We start from the raw sequence: 23,007 nt of genomic DNA, 5'->3' as shown, positions 1-23,007 counted from the left end.
CCCCTTGTTTTTATGCATTAAAGTAGAGAAAAGTAACCTAAATTATGTAGTAGCTAGATTGCTTTAATTCTAGAAAACAGGCAATCTCTAAGTTGTATTGGTAATAATAGACTGCTACTAAAGATTATAATGCCTTTAATTTTCTTTTTCCCAATATAATACATGGATGATAAAAGGTTCATTATTTTAGTAACAAAAACTAAAAGATAAAAAGGTTCATTATAAGTATAAAATAAATCAGTCATATGCATAGCCAGTTTGTATAGGTTCATCAGAATTATGAACAAGAAGCACCACCCACATGAGTTTCTAATTCGATAAGCAGCCATGAAAGGCTGAGTTCTCTGTCTAGTGTATGGAAATTACCTAAGCTTTATGACAAATATATCAGAAAGTTGGAACATAAGACGGGAGATGCCAAAAATAGAGTTGATTTGATCTCACCAAACCTGAGGTCTAACTCAACATTGGCTTCTTTGCAAAATTCAAAAGAATTTAAAAGAAAAAATAAATTAAAAAATCTATGTGCTATGATTTCCACATATCTATTTTTCAATTCCACTTATTAACAATTTTCAAAGCTCTTTGTCTTCAATGTAATCACTAAATATGTATGCTGATCACACAATTGCAATGCGAAAGCTAAGGCATACCATCTTCAACTGAAAATGGTATAAACTTGAGGCATACAATGCTTGCAAAGTGTAACTGCAGAGCGTCGCATGGAATGAACAAAAGAAAGTTTGGCCAAATCACTGAAGCTTCTTTATTCCAGGAAATGATGGAAGGATTGCAATCAAAGCATCACCATATCCAACAGGATCTGTAAAGCAAAGCAGACCGAATGAGAACATATGAAGTGAAATTTGCAGGAAAACCCAACAATAAATAGACATCCAAAGATGCCAAACTCACCACCATCCTCTTGTAGAATCTTGATGACCTCCCCAGATACATCAGACTGGAGGAAAAAAATGAAAAGACAAAATAGAAACAAATAAATAAACAAGGACTTGCAAAGTAAATATTTGACATAAAGTGACAGGGAAGAGAAAGAATAGGTGGAAGAGGATGGGAAAAGTAGAAAATCTTTTTTGCATAAAACAGGACACAAAGTAGAAAATCTTTTGCTCTCATTCAACACATGCACATACAATAAAAATATTCAAGTCAAAACCCAAACCTCAATTGGGAGCTCCCCACCAAGCTGTTCAATATAGCAAAGCACTTGGCCCTCCTTCACAATTTGTTTCTGCAGAATAATAATGAGAATGTTATTAGTAGAGATTAGAGAATGATAAACTCATCATGACAAAAGTGTTCTAGCATTGTTCAAAGAACTTTAGTGGAAAACAGAATCAACTTGCATCAGAGGGAAAGCAAGAGAGTTGTTTAAGAAGAAAGATGCTGTGGTTGGGGCTGTTGGGCTTTTCTTTTTTCTTTTTTCTTTTTCAGTTCAATGAATGAGACATTTTATTTCAAAAGATGTGGTTGTTTAAGGAGATTTAGTCATAGCAATTATATGAATGCCAAATCAATTTATTTGATTGATATGTATACCTTAATAATCATAGGGTTGTGAACAAATATAACTATAGATAACTGACTTCAAATTTTTTAGTGGAAAAAAAAATTACGCTTTTATAAGATCATATTAACGTATGCATACATAAATACATACATACATATTTTGAGACTTGGGTAGATATATGCTGAGACTTAGAGGCCGTTTTCATACATCCTCAGTCATCACACACTTCTGTATATATGAAAGGATTTTCCAAAACTTAGGGGAGCCATGACCCCCTCTCACCGCATGTGGCTCCACCATTAGTTGCCATGGCAGTGTCTGGCAGCTGGAGTGGTATTTGGGTGTTTGTTTCACAGGTTTATGATTTGGGTGATTGGACCATCAGTGGCTGGCAGTGACAGGTTTATGGGTGTTGCTACCTAGGGGTTGGCAGGTGGTGATTTGGTTTGCACATGAGGGCAACCCCCAAGGGCAGGGGATTTTGTGACATTTCTGATTGGCTATCTTGTCTTTCTAAGAAGCTGTTTAATAGCTGGCATGTTGATGCGTATGCATAATGAGTTGGTTTAGATCAATCCTAACCAACTGATTAGGAATTACCTCTATATTAATAGATTAATTAATATATAATACTATCTCAAACCCAGAAAGAAAAATTTTTTAATGGCATATTTGTGCAAAATCCCTGTTATTTTTAGCATCCAAAAAGGCTGGTACAGGGTTACAGCCTGGAATCTAAAACAAAACAGAACTAGTGTTGTCACAGTATCTAATTTGAAAAGCTGTCACATCACAATATAGAACACTACAACACTCATTTCAATCTCCAAAAAAACTAGAAACAAGCAGCACCTGTCCATTGCCATTGGTCTTATATTTCCTGGGTATTGGTTTAAATGGGACTATATGACCCGATTCCCTTAATTTCCGAAGTTCACATGAAAGCAACTTTGTTCTTGTAACATACTACAGTGTATGCTTATCGATGGTCTTATAATGCAATCTAAGTTTAAAAAATCAATGGATTTTTGAGTATTTTACCTATCAAAATAAATAAATAAGATATAGAATATGTGTTAGAAAATCAAGAGAGGAAAAACAAAGCAAAGCATCGCAAAAGAAAACACAGACCAAATGAACTAATTCATCACTGAACCTAAAACATTACTATATTTTAAGGAAATCCTACTAACAGCGAACATTATAAACAAGCAGTTGAAAGGAAAGACTCATTCCAATTCATATGACGAATCAAGGAAAATGTTTGACTTCCCTGTGCTCTCAAAACAGCTCTATGTTAATACAGAGTACCACCAATGTGTTAATGAAATATTTTCCACACACAAAAAAATTATAAACCAGTACCTCTTTGCACGGAGGCGGAGCACGCTTGCCCTTTATAGTTCTAGATCTCCTAAAAAAACCCACCTGCACCATTCATGCTTTTAGTTCCCAGAATTCACTGAGTAATTAGTATAGAAGCATAAATTTGTTAATATTACCCTTGGAGACTTAAGTATGGCCAAGCCTTCATCTGCAGCTTTTTCTAGAAGTGTCTGAATACCACCTGAAGAAGGTACTGGCTTGGAGATGACTAAAGATGTAGAAACAGAACCATTTTCTGGTGCTTCAGCAGTTGCACTTACACTGACAGGAGTAGGAATTTGGGAAGGTGGAGGTTCAATTTTCCCATTCAAGTCTCTCATCACATATAACCGAAATCCATCAAGCTAACAATATGAGGGAAAGTAATAGTACATATTAGAAAGGAAAAGATTTAGAATAAGGAGAAGATCCTCATCCCCTAGTGACAAAAGAAAATGAATTTTGAAATCATGCTTGCATTGCAGAATAACTTGAACTTCAAAATGTTTACCTTTAATTCAAACTCCGCAATTGAAGTTGTATCACATAGTGTTGTGAGCAAAGACTCTACCTGAAAATAAGATTTGACTGAGTAAATGATTGAGCTTTCCAAAAGGAATAGATGTGTGAGCATGTATAGAGAAAATATGTGTGACCGCATTCATGCAATGGTAAAGAAATGTTTTGTCAAAATTCTCTGTTTCAGTGTTTCTTATAACGTAAAAAAATATCAGGTACGCTCTCTTGCACAAGCACAAAGAAGAAATGAAAACCACTAGTATTGGCACAATAAAATATATGGACATTGGAATAATTTTGTGACTAGAATAATCTCAATTTACAATAGAATTGAGAAAAAAAAATTGCTGAAACTATCTGTCAAAACTTCCCTAATAATTGATATATCCACAACAATTATATCACACTATAATTTAAGACAGTTTTTAACTTGAAGAACTAAAATAGCATATAGTTTTTGTCATACAACATACAAGTACAGAATTTTCTCACAGACAGTGACAAAAATGGTATTCCACCTGCAGGGTGTAGGTATCAAACCAACTGTGTATATGTTGGCTGTCTGCAGTAACTCTAAAAGAAGCTTTTTTTATATAAGTAAATTCAATTAAAAGGCACAAAGGGGTGATACCCAGGAACACAGGGTCTTTACAAAGGAGAACCAAAATAAAATAGAATAAATTATATTTAACATTCAAAATTCATCTTGTCAAGAAAAGCCGATAAATCTGATGAATCAGCATGGCTGATAGCTTGTTCCCACCTAAGCAGTAAGCACAGACAGGCACAAGTATGGCATGATAAAACAATTTCTGAAAAATTAGGACATGACACAGCAGGAATATGTATATTAATTAATTATTAAATATATTTTTATTTATTAAGCATTTATTTTTCATATAATGTTAAACATATATCAATTCACGAGCAAGAATGGATAATATATAACAAAATCCAAAAACCAAAATACACCCCGGCCATGTCCCATCATATTTAAAAAAAAAAAAGGGCTGGAACAAGCCTGCAGCCGTATCCTAGAGGTGTCCACACATCACAGAGGTGTCTGGTATCCAACACGTGTTGGTCACAGACACGGAAGCTCAAATGAGTTGTCCACACTTCCTAGATTCCCACATGTATAAGGATTTAAAAAGCTGAAAACTCCCATCCTTCAAAAGTTCATGCATTCCTTCTTTTTTTTTCAAATGTTCCACATTAGACACAAGGTGCCGTCCTTCCAAATCCCTGATCTTGCTTTTTTCCAAACAAATCTTTCCTGCAAACCAAACCTTCAACTAAAGTTCTCAGCCAATCTCAGAGCTTTTTTTTTTTTTTACACATCCCTAATAACAAACATCTATATTCATTCAAAAAAGGATGGTTGTTGATTGCAAAGTATTTAATATTTTCATAACTCACAACATAAATGCAGTGCATTCCATGATTAGAGGAAAAGCACTTAAAGAATGTGGACGTAATACATAGAAATGGTGGTCTAGAGTTCAATAAACACTTAAACAATGGAAAAATTGAAACATCGACCAGTAACAATGATGCGTTCACAGTTCAAAATTATTTTGATATGAACTTTACCAAAAATATGAAAGAAAGAAATGAAAGAATTGATTATTTTCATTTTAATTACATGAAACAAAGAAAGACACAACACTACAATAATTGTGTATTTTCACTCAGATGTCAGCCAGCTAGGGGTGTGCAAAAAACCGACCAACTGACTGGACTGACCGAAACCAACCGAAACTTTAGAGTTTCGGGCAGTTTTCTGTTATTCCAGTTCGGTTTCGGTTTGAGTTTTATGAGTTTTTCGGTTTTCGGTTTTCGGTTCGGTGGCAGTGTTGAATTTTTTCACCCGAAACCAACCGAACCGAACTGATATATATATTAATGTAACTGTAAGCCGTGTTAGAGTCTGTAGCTTAGTGGTATGGTGTGAGTGTAATGGCTAAGTGCTCTCTTGTTCGAGCCTTCACGTAAACATTTTTGAGTTTTTTAATTTTTAAAACCATTAAGACCCTAGCATTTATAACCCTAGCATATTTATAACTTCTGATAACACCTAGATTCACTCCAGGCGCCCCCCTACCATTTTCTTTCCAGCCGCCCCTCTCACATTTTTTTTTCTCTCTCTCACCATTTTTTCTCTCTCTCACAGGGCATCTTATTTCTTTCTCTTCTTCTCAACACCGACCCCCTCCCCGATGCTACTATTATGATTTGGTTTTGCTCTTCGTATATTTTATGCTTTTTTTTTCTTCTTGATTTTGTTTCTCTCATTCCAAGACCACCCATCTTCTTCTTCTCTTTTTCTTGTTGCTTTTTGTCTCCCCTCACAAACATCGAAATCCAATCAAATGAAACCAAAACCGAATGTAATCGGTCGGTTCGGCATTCGTTCCTTACATGTCGGTTTCGGTGCCAAATATGTTGAAACCGACATTATCAGCTCGGTGCAAAAATTGACTTCAACACTGACCAGCCCGAACCGATTACACCCCTACAGCCAGCCATGTTCTTTTTTTCTTTTTCTTTTTTAATTGGTAAATTATACACAAACTCTACAGGTTTTGAACCCATGACCTCACCCTGCAATTCTCATGGGAGAAGACAATGCCATTTGAGATAGAACTCATTCACTCTTCTTGGGTGAAATGGTGCCAGCAAAACTATCAATGGTATAAAGTATAAACTATTGACAGTTTAGATTTAATAATATATAGAACTATTTAATTAAAATTATTAGCAAACTACTTACTTCAGATGATTTTGGAACGAGCTGATCTGTCAAACCAGAAATTTGAGTTTCTTCTGAATCATTCTCTACATTTCCAGAAGCTGTTGCATAAAACAATAAATTCTTGTTAACTGGACTGCACAAAAAGTCATGAGAATTTCTTTCATTCTAATTTTATTATAATGAAAGAGAAAGAAAAAGAACTTGAAATATGTTCAAAACCCCGGGATCAAGTTCTCAGGCCATTTACTTTCAAACTTAATTACAAGAGGGATTGCAGAATACCAACAGTAGGAATCCCTGATGTACTAAGTTTATGCACATATGATTTGCAAACCCATTATGGATGGTGAATGATCCAAAAGTGTTGATGATTTGTAATATATGTCAAACTCTGGATTGCATCAAGAGTGTAAGAACTTATGGTTATAGACAACAGATATGCCTGTGTTTATGTGTAGATATACTTGCACATACAATATTTGTAAGAACAGGAGGATTAACCGAAAAATGTAAGCAAACAACTCAATTGGCAAAAAGCACCTACACTTGGTTACAATTTGTACATTCTCTAACTGTCGTGAAACTCGTAATGTTACCCCTGCAAATTGTGGTGTCCTCCACCCTGTCCAAGTTTTTATGCCATACTGTTTTAAAATACCAACTCTTGCTCTACCAAGGTCCAAGCTTGAAAATCTAATATTTAATGCTCCCAAGCTACCTGAAATAAGAACCATGTCACAAGTGACTAAAGTACAATATCTAAAAAAGAATTTCTTCATATTTTTTAAGCATTTTCCATGTATTTATTCATGCATCCATATAATAGCAATAATATATAGCATCACAATGTCAAAGGAACAGAGTTGTTGACTTGAGAAATGGTGTAACTTACAAGTAAAGCACACATTTAATCCATATATAAAGAATAAGCACACATGGCTAGTCCTCTGAACCGCCTCGTAGTGGGTTGTAAGAAATTTACTCCAAACTGGTTTAAAGGAAATTTTTGTCCAAAGAAAATTTGAGGAAATTTCTTACTATGTACCACTAACTAAGTTGCAGTGGTTGAATCTGAAGTGTGTATGTAACAAAATAAAGACTACTCTATTGAGGAAGTTTACTGCTCCCACTTAAGGCCAGGTCATGCTGTGGCTACAAAGTGGTAGCAAAAAAAAAAAGGATAAAAAAGGCAGCACTTTATGCTGCCTTTTATGCTTTGGATAAAAAATGGAAAAAACAAAGGCATGTACAAAGAAGAAGCTTGTAACGTGGGTATTTTTGTCCAAATATTTTTGCCCCCTTTTCTCTCCCATTTTCTCCCCAATTTGGTGAGATTGTGTTTTGGTGGGCTCAAGGAGAAAACTTTTGTAGCCCACCAAAATCCACCCCCTTTTCCCCCTCAACCAAACAACCACAGACACCATTTTCTCCCCACTTTTCTATCCCCCATTTTCCATCCTCCCTATAATCACCCCAACCAAATAGGGCCTAAAATTTTTGCAGACATTAAACACTAGATTGCTGTTTTTAAATGCTAGACCATGCTATAATCATATAAAACCCCAGTACGTTTTCACAAACCTCTACAATTCCTACCCCTTCCAGAATTCAACTAGCATACCCTGACTTTAGTTATTTAACATTCATAACAGTAACTCTATTTAAATTTTAAAACCCTAAATTAAGATTCTTGCACATCCTTACCATTTGCTGCCAAACATAACATCAAAACTTCATTTTAGTGCTAAATTTGAAAAAATCACACACGATATCTGGAAGCAAAGTAAACTAGAGCGTTTTTATTGACATGTTAACTTCTAGCAAAACAGATATCATTTTAAATTATTCAGAGAATATTCTTAAACAAATGCTAGCATCAACTGCAAAATACTGGGTGCAAGTGAAACCCAGAAAATGTATCAACATTATCAAAGCTACAATGCACAGATTACAAACAAAAATGTAAAATTCTCTGTCCAATGGACATCCTAAGTCACTTCTTGTAACTCAACAATTAAGCAATGTCAGTTAGTCACTTCCCTGTTCTTTTTTCTTTTCTTTTTTCTTTTTTTTTATTGGTATGTTAAATGGCAAGTCTTGAACATGACCTCATCCTCCACCTTGCACTTGTAAAAGAAGTATTTGCTATTTCACCTAGAGCTCATTGGCATCAATTAGTACTCCCGATTATTCCACACTGTTCCTCCACTGCAATCATCTCATCTTCTTCAAAAAAGTTAACCCACTCAAATGCCAAATTGCAAGAAGATCACATACTGGTCAAAATCAATGAATAAATTTTTTATTTCTTTAAGGTTGCAGCTATGATGCAGTTTCATAAGCATTATCATTAAGGAAAAGTATTGAAGAAGGGTTAGTTAGGTAGGATCAGAATATTTGTTAGCGATAGATGCTGGAGTTGTAGATTAGCAACACCAGAAGAAAGGATTCATACAATGAACTTCCAAAGAAAAGATTTACGTAAACAAGCTTTAAAGGCTAATCCACACCAGTAACTACACTACATTGCATTAATCACCAGAATGAATTGGCCGGTATGAAGAAGTGAGAGATAGAGAGACTTGTGGCATTTAATGTTACTAAGGCAGTAAAGCACACTGATGTAGGATGTGAAAAATTTTGCTCTTTCGTCAAGGGTAAAAAGAAGTAAATGCTTATGCTTATGCCAAAGCACATGCAAACTTTTAAGTTTATGATAAGTTTTTTATGTTCTTTTTTTTTTTGGGGGGGGGGGGGGGGGGGGGGGGGGGCAGGGTATGTTACACATGTACTTGGTGAGTCTTGAACACACAACCTCACCCTCCAACTTGCTTTTAAAAGGGCAGGAGATGCAATTGAAGCTAGAGCTCATTGGCATTGAAGTTGAAGACTCGTTGATCCTTTATCCAATACACTTCTCATTGTAATCATTATTTTTTTTTTAATATAAGTAATTTATTAAAAAGAACAGCACAATAAGTAATAATATTATTGCACAAGGGAAGCTAATGCCAAATCACCCTTAATAACCAATGGTAAGCCTTGGCAGCTTGACCTCAAACTTCCAACTCTTCAACAAGGACCATACCATCCTATATAACCAATCACTACAGATGTTTGAATAGAAAAATAAGTCAATGAAAGAGAGAAACGATTTCGGTTCCCAACCCTGCTCTGCCCTTGTAACCATGGGAACAAAATTACAAGTGGACCATCCAACAAAAGTATTCAGAATAGCATCTCTATATAGACATGTGATAGGCTTAAAAGCCACAACATGGACTTTGAGCCATATGCCTCATAATTATTAGGATTCAATCATTCACCAAGACTACATCAAACTATCACAAGGCAGAAACTTGTTATAGTAGAAGTTAAGTAACAACTTTATCCAGCTATCACATGGCAGAAACTTGCTATAGTAATAGCTAAGAAAAGACTGTTATTTTCTATATACATAATGATTTCATGACTCCTAATTTAAGTCTTAATTTATGGTTTGCAGTTGTTTGTATATGGGATGATTAGAACTCATACCAATGCTAAATTCCATGTGATAATTTCATCTCTTTCGAAGCTAATGAACATTTGATAATCAATGTGTGACTTCAATTCTTCTTAGCGGTGTGATCGCACATTTCTTTTCTACTAGTCCTCCTTCTTATTCTGCTTTTTTTATCCATTTTCTGCCAATCCACACTTAAATGTTAAAGAAACCTATATCAACAGTTTTCCTTCATTGGACTAAAATCTATTCATCCCTCAATTACTCTAAGTGACAATCACAAAATTGATTGAGACATCAAATTCGAAGCAGATTCCACACTAACACTAAAGTTACACGAGTAAAACCACACTGGTACCATTGAGAAATTCATACATTACTATTACGTTAAATTGGTTTATTCACTGAAGTTAATTTCAGTGCTGTACATTTCATCTGTTCAAATAGAATCTACCTACTTTTTGTTTATACAAATCACTCACACCAACCCAAAAAAAAAAAATCCCTACATTCACAAATTATTAACAAAAAGTAAAGGAACCAAAAAAAACTTAAGAGACTAATGACCATTATCAACCAATGTTCAGACTAATAAAAAATCAAATCTTTCCATCTGGAAAAAAAAAAAAAAAAAAAAAAAATCAAAGCAACTATAAGCATTTAATTCTATAATAGTCATGCATGGCTATCCTTACTTATGACTTCCACTGCTCACAAATTCAATAACATTAATAAACAAATCCCAGAAACCCAAGCACCCCAATCTCTCAAACAAAACCAAAAACAAGCATTGACTTTTGAAATACCCACTTCCCCAAATGCAAAGATGATGAACTAGAAAGCCAAACACACACACACACACACAAAATGAAACCAAATATATTGGCTGAGAGAGCGAGACTCACAGGAAGCCATTGGAATCTCTGAGACTTGGGAGACCAGAGGAAAAATATAGAGATGGGGTTGGGGTTTAAAGCATAAACTAACAAAAGTTATCGAAACCCAGAAGCCAAATTGTGTAGTTTGAAATGCAGAGTGATACGTGTGAAGAGAAGGACACCCGGCAGTATAAACTTTTAAACCCCAATACCAATAATATGACAAGTTGACAACTGATTTCGCCACACAACAAATACTCCGCCTTGGTTCTTTGGGGCCCCCGGCTTTGTTTTCTTTTTATTTATTTATTTATTTATATTTTTTTTAAAGATTTTATCCATTTAAAAAAGGATAAAGCTGTATGTATCACATAAAGTCCAATGCATATTAATGATGTGTTTGGTATTTACTTAAAAAATCCCTTTTTTTTTTTTTCTATTTAACTTATTTATACTATTATTTAGTTTATTTTTGCTACAATTCATAGGTTTCATTGTACTTTTAGTATTATTCATGGGTTCAATTGTACCATTTTAGCTACATTTTAGCACTATCTACAATATTTTTAACAAAAAATTTTAGTTTCGACTAAATAAGTTGTTTCTAAACGAACTCTACATACACCTAGGAATCAGGATTAAGTTTGAGAGCCATTTGGATTTAATAGTTAAAATGGTAAAAGTTTTCAAAAAATAACAAAACAAAAAGAGTTTAAAAAGTTTTTATAAAAAATTAAATTAGAAAAAGTAAAAAGATGGAAGAGCTATCCAAATCCACCTAAGCTTAACCCTTAAATAAAATAAATAAATAAACCTTTTTATTCTCGGTCATAACTTCAAATTTAAGAGATTCTTTCTTTCCAAAAAAAAAAAGATTCTAAAAAAATTGAATTTAAAATAAAATAAAATAATAAATTACAAATTTCACCCACTAACTTGAATAAAAATGTGGGTAAAATTGTTGTGAAAGTATTAGTGTTTTATTGAAAAAATTAGGAAAACATTTGCAAGATATGGGATAGGTTCAAGTTTAATTCATATTATTATACCCTATAATAATCTGCAAGATATGTTGGTACGTTCAATGTTACTGGGATGTTATGACGTTTTAAAGCAAGTACATGCTCTCTCTCTCTCTCTCTCTCTCTCTCTCTCTCTCTCTCTCTCTCTCTCTCTCTCTCTCTCTCTCTCTCTCTCTCTCTCTCTTATGAAACATCGTAAATGGGGAAGAGTTTTACTTCTTGAGGGGTGACAACAATTTTAGCTATGTGTGCTCTCTCATGATTAATTTCTATGTGTGCTCTATTCAGGTCAATCTTTTGTAATCTTTCATTTTCCTGGAGTAAAAGATTATTATAGGCCAATCAGGTAATGATTATCACACACTTGCAATTGTACACTCATCATACACACACTGCTACATGAACTACAATTGTGTTTTGAAAACACAATTTCAAATAGAGTGTGTAATAACGAGTACGTAATAATATTTTCCTTATGAAATAATTCAAGAAACATCATAAATAGGGAATAGTTTTTCTTCTTTGGAGGTGGCAACAATTTGTACCAAACTATCATAGATTTCCTTTTCAAATCCCCTTTCATGGAACCAAAAACATGAATTAAGCATCAATTTCAGAATGCCACTCCCCACTGCATAAACTTTATTTTAAATTCTATTCAAACTAAAAGTCTATTATAATTTTTTTTTTAACTTTCTTCCCTAGAAAAAAATATAAAAATTCTACACTAAAACCCAAAATCCCATATAACACACCACTTTTTTTCCCCTCAAGTTGCATCTTATGTTTTATCAATTATTTTTAAAAACTATTTTATTAATTTTTAGGATATATTTCCTTGAATCAAGAGATAAGATTAAATTATAATTTAATTTAGCTAAAAATTTATCATCTAAGTTTCAAAAATTTAAATCCTACTCCAACTAAAAATCTATTATCAAAATTTTTAAACTTATAATATATATTAATGGTTGTTCGGGGGTCTTTTTTCGGAGCTCAACCATGTGTGGTCCGTTAGAGAGGTGACCTTGCTAGACCCGGGTTTGTTTGGGGAATGGGGAGTTGCGTTTGGAATTCAACATTGGGCCACATGGTCCAACGACTATCGGCGTACTTTTAAGCCTACAAAACCATTAAAGTCAAAGTCTAAGATCATGATAATGGCTAAATAAGTTGTTAGATATAATAGTTTTGATTAATAGTTGTACTAATAGTTGAAATAAAATCATATGTATTGAAGGTGAAGTAATCATGTAGTCAGTGATGTAAATTTTAAAGATATGGAAGTAGAGTCACTTATCTCTGATGGTTTGTAGCTCCAGCGGTGTAGCATCAATGAGCTGATAGCATCCTAGCAGAATGACCCTAGTGGTAGAGAGGCAGTTTGCCATGATGACTTTAAGATTGAAGGGGAAAAATGGGTGCAACTGGAGGGAGAGAGAGAGTATGTCCAGCTGTGTGTAGAGTCTGGTTAAGCTTACCCCTTTTATCATGCATTTAAATGAGTTTTCTCCTTCACAATGCTCTTTTTGTTGTGAAATTATGAATAATGTTGCCTTCCATAAGAAGGGCTTTTGTATGAAGTATTTGTGTCTTCTAAGAGAAGGGTTTTATGGAAGATAGATTTGTGTCTTCCATGAGAAGGGCTTTGATATGAGATCTTAGTGCCTTTTAGGAGAAGAGCTTTAGCATTAGAGGTTTATGCCTTCCATGAGAATGGCTTTGATATTAGATCTTGGTGCCTTTTAGGATAAGGGCTTTAGCATTAGAAGTTTATGCATTCCATGAGAAGGTATGAGAGGGGTTTTTGTAATATGTATGATATATGGAAGTATGAGAGATATGAAAGTTAAAGATAGTGAAAATATAAGATTATAACTGCTGGAGAAATTGTAGAGATTGCTTTCTAAAAGGAAAGATTTTGTAAGAGAAAAGTATGGAGATGTGTTTAGGTATTTGGAGATAGGAGCAGTAAGATAGGTGTATTTTCTGAATATGGAGAGTGAGAGAATTAGTATAAGATGGGTAATAATGTTGTAGTGTGTTTAGCAATGTTGTTGGGATTTTCTGCTGGAGGATGTATGAAGGCTTATGAAGGACATTTATGAGCTAAGGGCTGAAAATTTTAGTTTCTTATTTAGAAACTAAAAAACTCCGAAGCTCAGAACTTCATTGAGAGCTTAAGAAGATCATTAGAGGGAGAGAAAATAGATAAGTTCATGAGACAGTTGTTCTTCCCAATTGGTGTCCCTCTTCTCTTGAGGTGTTGATGAAGGGTTTTAACCATAGCTAAGTTTAAGGGGGGGTTTTTTAGCAAATAATCTCAGCCAAAATCTGTCCCAAATAGCAATGAATGTTCAAAAAATCCATCATAAGATTTGACCAAGAATGTTATGTTTAGCTTTAAAATGTTCTTGCTGTTTTGGGTAGTAGCTGTTGGGGAAAGAGCAGCAGAAAATGAAAGTATTTTAGTAAGAGAAAGATAATTACTTTAGTTAGTTTTAGTTCTTAACCAATAAGGAAAATTTGTAATGTTAAGGTTGGTGTGTTAACTGTCACAGCTGTTCTGAAAAAGCTGTCCTAGCTATTAGGAAAAGCTTTCACAGTTGTCATAAGATAGTTGTTGCTTTGGGCAGAAGTAGATCATGTCAGATGTCAGGTTGCTGGGATGGATATTTCATGGATTTGACTAAAGATGGTAAGTTCTCTTTTAAGGGTGTCTTGCCATTTTGGGTATAGCAGCTGGCTACTGGGATTTCAGCATTAAATGGTTGGTGATGTCGGTTTCAGCCAGGTGTTAAGTGTTGGGGTTCTACTGGAAATGCTTCCTTTTTTGGGTGTTTGTATTTTTGGTCCAAGGTTCTATTACAACACATTTTTAGTAAGTAATAGAATGATTGGTTGATAGTTAATGAAGTTTTAAAGATTTAGTCAAGGTCTCATTGTATTGTGACTTAATCTTGGTGAGCAAGAAGAGCATTCAATGCTCTGCCCTAGTAGTTGGAAGAGGAATATTTGGTCTGATTGTGGCAGACAACAGTTGGGTATTATAGATATCATGAATAATCTATACATTTAGAAATTAAAGATAGCTAATCAGATTAGGCCATGCGTTTAAGTTGGATTTTAGCTTAAAGTAGTAATAAGAATTATGTATAATAATATAATTACATTTCTAAATTTGTATAGGAACAGCTGGAAGTTGAATGAATAGTTATTTTCTCAGCATTTAGATGGCTGGAGATATTGAATATTTGTCATATGATAAATATTAAGTTTTAGGAAAAGGGCAATGATGAGTCTTGTCATTTTAAGTGCTATGTGATAAGAGATGCTTACCATATGTTATCCGCTACACACGGACTCGTCAGAGCTCAGGGAGTTGAAGAAGACACGCTAAACAACATGTTTCTTTTATCAACTTTAAACCGTTGGAGTTTTACTGAACATACCTCTTGGCCCTCCAAACCACGACTCCCAAAATTTTTCCAAAGAGACTCATGAGCTTGGATCATAAGCTGAAAATGAGATAACGTGCCTTAGATTTGTTGTCATTTTGTGTGAATATGAGCTTTTGTTGAAGAAGCCGCTTTCCATGAATATGAGAGAGGTGATATGGGCCATAAGTTTTGATTCATTGTGTGAGCCCGATCCATATGTTGATGTTGATGATATCATAGTTTATGATCCTAATTGATGAAAAGGAAATGTGAACCATTAATCCGCCTCTTGAAGTAAGGATCTCACGAGCCATGTGAGCCCAATCCATGTAGTTGAATGAAATATGAGCTTATTTTGGGTATTAAATAGATTTACCCAAAAAAATAAATAATATGTTGATGTGGAATGGGTTGCCAATGAAGTAGTGTTACATGGGGCAAAAAAAGAGTCCTCAACAATGGTCTTTCCATAAAATTCTTCCTGCGCCCCACTTCTTCTTCTTCTTCTTCTTCTTCTTCTTCTTCTTTTTTTTTTTTTTTTTTTTTTTTTCAAGTTGGCAACTTATGCGTATGAATTTGTATATGATATTTTTGATTAAATAAATTCATCTTACTTATTGCCATTTGTTTCTAAATATTCATGTATGGATATTATATTATTATGTCAAAATAAATCTACTATAAAGAAGCAAAACACTAAACACCCATTTAAGTTCTTGGTTTCTGTTAGATAAGTTTTTTTTTTTAAATTATTTTTTAAATTCTTAACTTTTGAACTATTTTGTATGTTCTAGGTTTTGGTTATTCTATGTATTTAGTTTGTAAATGTTTTGATTTTTTTCAATTGACTATCACAACAAAAAATTTGGTTCAAAACAATTTTCAAAAAATTAAAATTGAAACTATTTTTCAGAAAATAATTTTTACATTAAACATGTTTGGCTCTCACTTTTAAGAACAATTTTTTAAAATACTAAAAAGAAAAAAGAAAAAAAAAAAAGATGTTTGGGAGACCATTTCTATTTTTGAGAATTTTTTTAATAAAAAAGAATATGTTGAACCTATAGATTACTATTTTTGGGATAATGATAAGAGAATAGAGCTAACGTATTTATTTATTTTTTTACTTTTAATAGTGATAAGCTTCAAATTTGAAGCATGAGATTTTTTTTTTTTTGTGATAAAGATAAGCTCCTTAATTTAAGAGATAAAAGGGTTTGGACAAATCTATGGGGTCCAATGTTTTCAATTTATTTACAACTATACCATTAAAAAATTTTATATATCTTGAAAACATCATCTCTGTCATTTTCAAAATTCTGTTTTGGAGAAAGAAAATAAGATACAATTATCTGAAAACTGTATTTAGAGAATATCAGCCAAATAATATATTCAAGTGTGGGACCTACCGTTTTCTAGTTTTTATAATAAAAAACTATATTTAAATCTTCTTACCAAACATGTCCTAAGTTCTTAAGGTTGGAGTAGGGTTCAACCAAATGTTGGACAGTAACAACATTATAATTAATTTAATAATTAACTAAAATATAAATTAATAAAAAAAATTTGTAAGAATGAGTAGTCTTTATTTATTTATTTTTGTAAAAAATATAAGAAAATAAAAAATATTTATTCATATTTTCACAACTTACATAAGAATTATAGAAAATTATAAGGCATGAGAAATGAAAATTAAAATTAGGCAAAAATGCAAAGCTGACCCTTTAACTTTTATTATTTTTCATTTCAGTGCTCTAACTTTTAGTTTTGTCAATTCAGTCCTTTAACTTTCAATTTTTGTCAATTCAAGGCTCTGTTACAACTCAATTAGTGCTGCCGTTAGATGTGCTTGAAACGATGCCGCTTTGCTTTTTTTTTTTTTTAATAAATTCGGAATTAAAAGAAAATAAGAAAAATCTGAAAAAAAAAAAAAACATTAAGGATCGGACTCGACCTGACTTGGGCACCTTTCCCTTGAATAAAAATAGTCCATGTAATTGCAAAATAGTCCATGCATTTACATTCCCACCTTTGAACTCGTTCGGCATATCATCTTCCAAAAGCGGGTCATCGTCTTCGTCGTCCATTTTCTGCAACATCTTGGATAGGACGCAACCCGACCTGGGCACCCGACTCGACTGCTTTTCCATTTTAGTGGGCAGCGGGTCCATCAATCTCGACCGAGTTTTCGCTCTCAACAAACTCGATTTCCCCTGAACCGACGCGTTTGACGTCCACATCACCACGTCATTGTGGTTGTTGTTGTTGTTGTTGTTGTTGTCGCTGCTAAAACGGCTTTGTACTGAGTCGTTGTTGTTTTTGTTAGGGGTGGGGGTTGAAGATTCGGTTTCTTGAAACGACACCCGGAGCTCCCTCGAGGGCGTCGCTTTGAGGGGGGACTTGGAAATGAGAGGCAATTTCCTGTTGTTTTCGTTGTGGAGCTCGTCCACTTCCAAATCCATATCCAACGACATCTTGCTTGAAGCCTTTTGCTTGTGCAAGAACTGCTTGATCAATTTGGACGGTGGATCTTTCTTCTCCTCCGCCATTGTATTACTATTCTGGCCGCCACCACTGTTGCTGCCGCCATCGCTGGCGCGTCGCATGAAATCAAAACCCGACTTGTCTTGACCTTTCCAAAACTCGTAACTATCCTCTCTCCAAATCTTGCCACCAATTTCAGAGGCTTTCATCACCGAGGAATCTTCGTCGTCGATCTTGACAATGACTTCTTCACGGTGGCTGTGATGACGTTGTTCCCTTAATGTTTTCCTTTTTTTTTTTTCCAGATTTTTCTTATTTTCTTTTTATTCCAAATTTATATATAAAAAAAAGAGCAAAACTGCGTCGTTTCAAGCACATCTAACGGCAGCACTAACTGAGTTGTAACGGAGCCTTGAATTGACAAAAATTGAGAGTTAGAGGATTGAATTGACAAAACTAAAAGTTAGAGGACTAAAATAAAAAACAATAAAAGTTAGAGGTTCATGATGTGCATTGATAATAGCTTAATTTTGCATATTTATATCATTGTTAGAAAGCATTATCATACTTATTTTGAGGTAATTCATGCATTTTATATTTGGTTTTGGAATAATGGTGAATAATCAATTTTGTGCTTAATTGAATCTTATTGCGTGAATTTATCTTTTGTAGGAGAATGGAATTAAATAAGTGGATTTGTGCAAAGAAGAAAGCTAATGGACTTTACTTTTACAAGGGCCATGATGAAGTTAAAGAAGACCAACCCAATTAAATTTAAGTCCAATTGGAGCAGGGAATCAAAGGAAATTTGCATCAAATCCAAGTTTAATTCGGATTAGGATTCCAGCCTGCACATCAATTAGTATTTTTGGCATAACTTTTGGCTCAGATGTCCAATTGAGATGATTCAAGTTGGACTGGAAATTTAACTTAAAGGGCTACAACTTTGTAGTTTGCCAAAAGTCCGAATTATGATGTTAAATGGGCCAAAATTGTCGGTTAAGTGAAACCTAAAAATCTGGAATTTTCCCCAAACGGGAATTCAACTTGTAATAGGATTCCTTGTTTAGGGCAAAATTCAAAAGAGGCCAGTGCAGAGGAGTGCTAGGGCTGAGGGCTGAACATAGAGAGTGCGGCTACTTCTTTGGTTTTCTTCCATGACAGTTAGTTTTATTTTATTTGTCTAGTTTAATGTTTAGTATTTTATTCTTGTGTTTTATTTTAATTACTATGAGTAGCTAAATTTATAATTAGGATTGAGGATGAAACCTTGTTAAAGATTATTAGTAATATTTATGTGATTTGATTTCTCCCACAATAGTTGTTCTTTAATGATTTAAATTGTTCTTGCTTCATATCAATTGACTAAGATGAGATTCTAGATATGAGTTCAATCATATTTTTCTCATGATTTAAGATTTGTCTTAATTAATTGAATGCTTAGTTTATTAATTCTTGATTATAAAATTGGATATCGCTTGTGATTTATCTGTCAATGGATACAATTTATGATTTGATTTTTAGAATTGGATATATCTTGTGATTTGTTTGGCTATGGATACAATTGATGATTTGATTTTATACTTAAGAAGCGAAGAAGAACATGCTTTTGATTTTTAAAATAAGGATTTTAATGAGAATATTTTCCATGATAGCAAGATTGATTTCTAGATTATCATGTAGTAGTTGAGAAAAATTAATGATCATAAATATATGCTGATATGACTTACAAGGCGGATTCCAAAACCTTAATTCTTTTCCCTTGATTGTTTACATCTTTTTATTGCTTTATATCTTTTGCTTAGTTTCACTATTTACTTAGTTTATTTAATTTCAAAACAACCAATTTTTATTAAACTAGATTAGGATTAATTTGGTTAAGATTTGATTAATTTTCCTACGTTCGTTCAAGTCCCTGTGGGTTCGACCTCGTTCTTGTCAAACTATACTTCGGTACGGTTCGTATACTTGCAAGTATTTTAAAATTTCACAACAGTTCAGTTTTACATATTTGCCTTAAAAGTACTATTAATCCACCGCTCCACAACCTTTGTGGCTGCCGTGAAAGAAGGGACACGTGTACATCTGTCCACCATTTTTGCAAAGTTAAATTTTCACACGTAGGAAGGCATGGGAACAAGGTTGCACACTTATTATTAGCTAAACATGCCTATGACATTTTAGATTTTATAACTTAAATGGAGAAAAATTCATGTTTTTTAGAGCATGCTCTTGCTCATGATGTAGTGACTTATTTTCATCTGAATAATAGTTACAAGCTTTTAATTTTTTTTTAAAGTACCATTAATCCTTCAAGTACAAAACATAAATTAGTGAAAATAAATTATAATTTTGCTATTAATTATACATAATTCCATAATACATAAATCCACAATGAATATGCTGTTAATTATTATATCTTGTATTCTAGTCCATTGGGATCTGAGTTCTCTTGCAGCCGAGTTGTATGTTGCGGTATTGCTGGCTAAAGCATGTGGTTTGACTTTGTATTGCCGATGCTTGTACTTGGTTGGAAGATTTGGCTGTTGGATTTATACAGGCCATACTTTCTAATGTGCTATTTCTTTTTTCTTTCTTTCTTTTATTTTATTTTATTTTATTTATAACATTCTATCTAATGTGCTATTAATAATATATATTTGGGGAGACTACATTATTAGTTCTTGAAATTTATCCTTTGTGCGCAATTGGTCCCTCAAGTTTCAAGTGAGCATAATTGATCCCTCAAATTTTCAAAATGAGCAATATAAGTTCTTAGGTTAACTTCCGTTAGTGATGTTACTTAAGTGGCTAACGGAATAATAATTTGACATTATTTTTAAATGAGGTAGCATTTTTTTTATTGAAAAATTACAAAATTAAATTTACACAAGAGAAAGAAACTAGACCATTCCAATTCAAATCTTTATCCTAAGCCGGTAAAAAACAGTACAAGAGTGCCTTACCAACTCCACTAAGGCATTCTAGCAAACATGTGGGGGAGCCATTCACTATGCCCTGTTTTACTAGTGAAGCAGTAGATCATGTTTTATCTTTACTTTTATTTTTTAATGTGATTTTGGTGTGGAGTTGTGGATTTGAATTTGCAAACATCCCAAGATAATTTGGGTCGGGGATATTGCCGACGTTACGTTGTTGTAGCTCTAGTCACTGGAAGCTTGGGGTTGGGTAGTAGATCTGTGGGGTTCTTGAAATCTTGGGGATTTTTTTTTTTTTTTTGGTTGCTAGGAAAGTGAGGGGAAATAAAGAATTAAGAATTTGGGTTTGGGTTTGGGGTATTTGGCTGATGGGAAATAAGTTTTTATATTTTTGTTGTTTTAAGCTTTGTTTGATGAAAAATCTTTTTATTAATTTTTTGTAATTATCTAATGCAGCTCAAGATGTTAAGAATTATGTGAATTGAGTTGTTATATTACGTTGACATTGCCACTTCTTGTGTGCGAATTCAATCCAAACGTCAACCCACCATAGGTGAAGTGCAGGAAGGCCTTGAACAATTTGCAAATGGAGATTTTTATTTTTTTGTACCAAGTTAGGATAAAGATTTGAATTGGAATGGATTTAGTTTATTTCTTATGAGTAAATTTAATTTTGTAATTTTTTAATAAAAAGAAATGCCACATCATTTCAAAAAAAATGCTAGGTCATTATTCTGTTAGCCACGCAAGCAATACCACTTGTAAGTGCACAATTGCACCTGAACCCAAGAACAGCTACGGGCTCAGGCCCAATGAGCCTTCGACAATATAAATTTCTAGAGTGTGGGCTTGAAACCCAGGTTAGAAGTATTGAGGATTTGATAACAATTCCAAAGTTAAGAACACTTATTAACAACAAACAATTATTGCAAATAAACCTCCTCGGACGTAAGCCGAGAACTCCTTTTCTATTATTTCTCTTTTCTTTCTTTTTTTCTGTTACCAAAAGAAGATCCCCCTCTATTGTCCTAAGTTCCCCTTTAAATCCTTCTCTTTCTGATCCTTTTCCCACGTGTTCTTCTCACCCCCTTCCCCCTAGATATTTTTCTCCTTAATGCCTCTGGATAGTGACCAGAAGTTTCATTTCCACTGTTCAGGGGTCACTTCCCCATTAATGCGGCCAGGGAGGTGCAGTCTTTAATGTGGAAGTGGCGCCTTTATCTTTGGTATTTCTCAAATATCTAAGCTTCTAGGACATTCAAGGGTTCACCCCTTTTAACCATTGGTCTTCACCGAGTCGTCCCTTAACCTTTATAATGAAGTCTCGGTTCTCCCATATCCGTCCGAGGAGCAAATCACCCTGATGAATCCTGATCCCTGCGTATGGGCCAACCCGTAGTACTAACAAAATCTTAACCTGTGAGTGTGTCGGCCCTCCTTAGCATGGCCCAAAGGCCCATATACCCACCGGGGTCGTTTCACTCCCCACAATAGCCCCTCAAAACTCTAATTTTCAACATCCGAGGAGAAAAATAGGGTTTTGATCTGATGAGAACTAACTCTGCATACTTTGTGAATGATTGCACGTGTGGGAACCGTTTCGCGTTCCAGAATACGCCACTTGGCGGTTTTATTTTAAAAAACGCGCGTATTTATTACTATAAATTACACCTTGTCCCCCACGTTCAGCGGTGAGATGGGCATCCAACGGTCCTCGTTATTTCACGAAAATTTGGGCGGGACAAATATAATTTCGAGGCCACTTTCCGCACACCATGACGCTTCGGGAACCTGCGCCTTTATTTAATTCATCAGGGACTAATCCCATCAAAACATCAGTAAACATACTTTACCCGCAGAAAACCGTGGAAATTTGCACAACTTGAGATTCGTAAGTTTTTTATTCTTCTTTTCTTAACCTTTTCTCCTCGGATCTTGTCCTCGGCTATCCTTGTAGACATTTTCCCTTTTAGAGTTTAGTCTTTCGTCCCTCTCTGATGGGAAAATTTAAGTGTCTAGTTGATACTGCCGCTGGAATGGAAGGCTTTAGAGCCAAGTATCACATTCCCGGCGATGTAGGTTTAAAATATTGCCCGGCGGAAGCCGTGGTCGGCTCTAGAAAGGCTGGAGAGGTTATCATCCCAATGGTAGCCTTTGTAAAGGGTGGGATGGCCCTCCCAATGAAGCCTGTAACTAGGGAGTACCTCCGCAACCACTGGTTGTGTCCCGATCAGTGCACCTCAAACGTTTTTAGAGTTTTGGGTAGCGTCGATGCTTTGAACGAGCAAATGGGTCTAAACCTCACCTGTCACGATGTCGTCTTTCTATACGAGTGCCATAAACTCACCAATGTAGGTTACTACATTAAATCCCGCTCCAGCGTCGTTAGGCTAATCTCCTGTCTGCCCAAATCCAACAAAGGCATGAAGGATGACTACCTGATCGTCTCTGGGAACTGGCACGACGGCCTCCACTGCCCAGTTGAGTGGGGAGATCCAAGTGCGACACCTTAGGATTAACCTCCCCACCGCACAACTTCCTCTAACACTCACAAAAATGCGTATTCACA

General features: G+C 34.5%; 1 protein-coding gene across 2 annotated transcripts; it reads right to left on the bottom strand.

Moving 5' to 3' along the window:
* Positions 1-415: 415 nt before the first annotated feature.
* Positions 416-10,769, bottom strand: LOC142633872 (uncharacterized). Of its 2 annotated transcripts, XM_075808126.1 has the most exons (9): positions 10,581-10,769; positions 6,715-6,888; positions 6,189-6,268; positions 3,408-3,467; positions 3,034-3,261; positions 2,897-2,959; positions 1,184-1,252; positions 916-961; positions 416-823 (listed from the first exon to the last, which is right to left on the bottom strand). In XM_075808126.1, exons 1-9 carry the CDS (start codon positions 10,588-10,590, stop codon positions 753-755), a joined length of 801 nt encoding a protein of 266 aa, XP_075664241.1. In that variant the 5' UTR covers positions 10,591-10,769; the 3' UTR covers positions 416-752. The 2 variants fall into 2 exon arrangements, with proteins under 2 accessions (XP_075664241.1, XP_075664240.1); XM_075808125.1 differs by lacking the exon at positions 10,581-10,769 and having other exon boundaries at positions 6,715-6,919.
* Between the last annotated feature and the right edge of the window lie 12,238 nt (positions 10,770-23,007).

Source organism: Castanea sativa, chromosome 5 (genome assembly GCF_040712315.1).
Source record: "Castanea sativa cultivar Marrone di Chiusa Pesio chromosome 5, ASM4071231v1".
Lineage (NCBI taxonomy): Eukaryota > Viridiplantae > Streptophyta > Magnoliopsida > Fagales > Fagaceae > Castanea > Castanea sativa.
The sequence above is the reverse complement of the archived record's forward strand: the minus strand, read 5'-3'. Positions and strand labels throughout refer to the sequence as shown.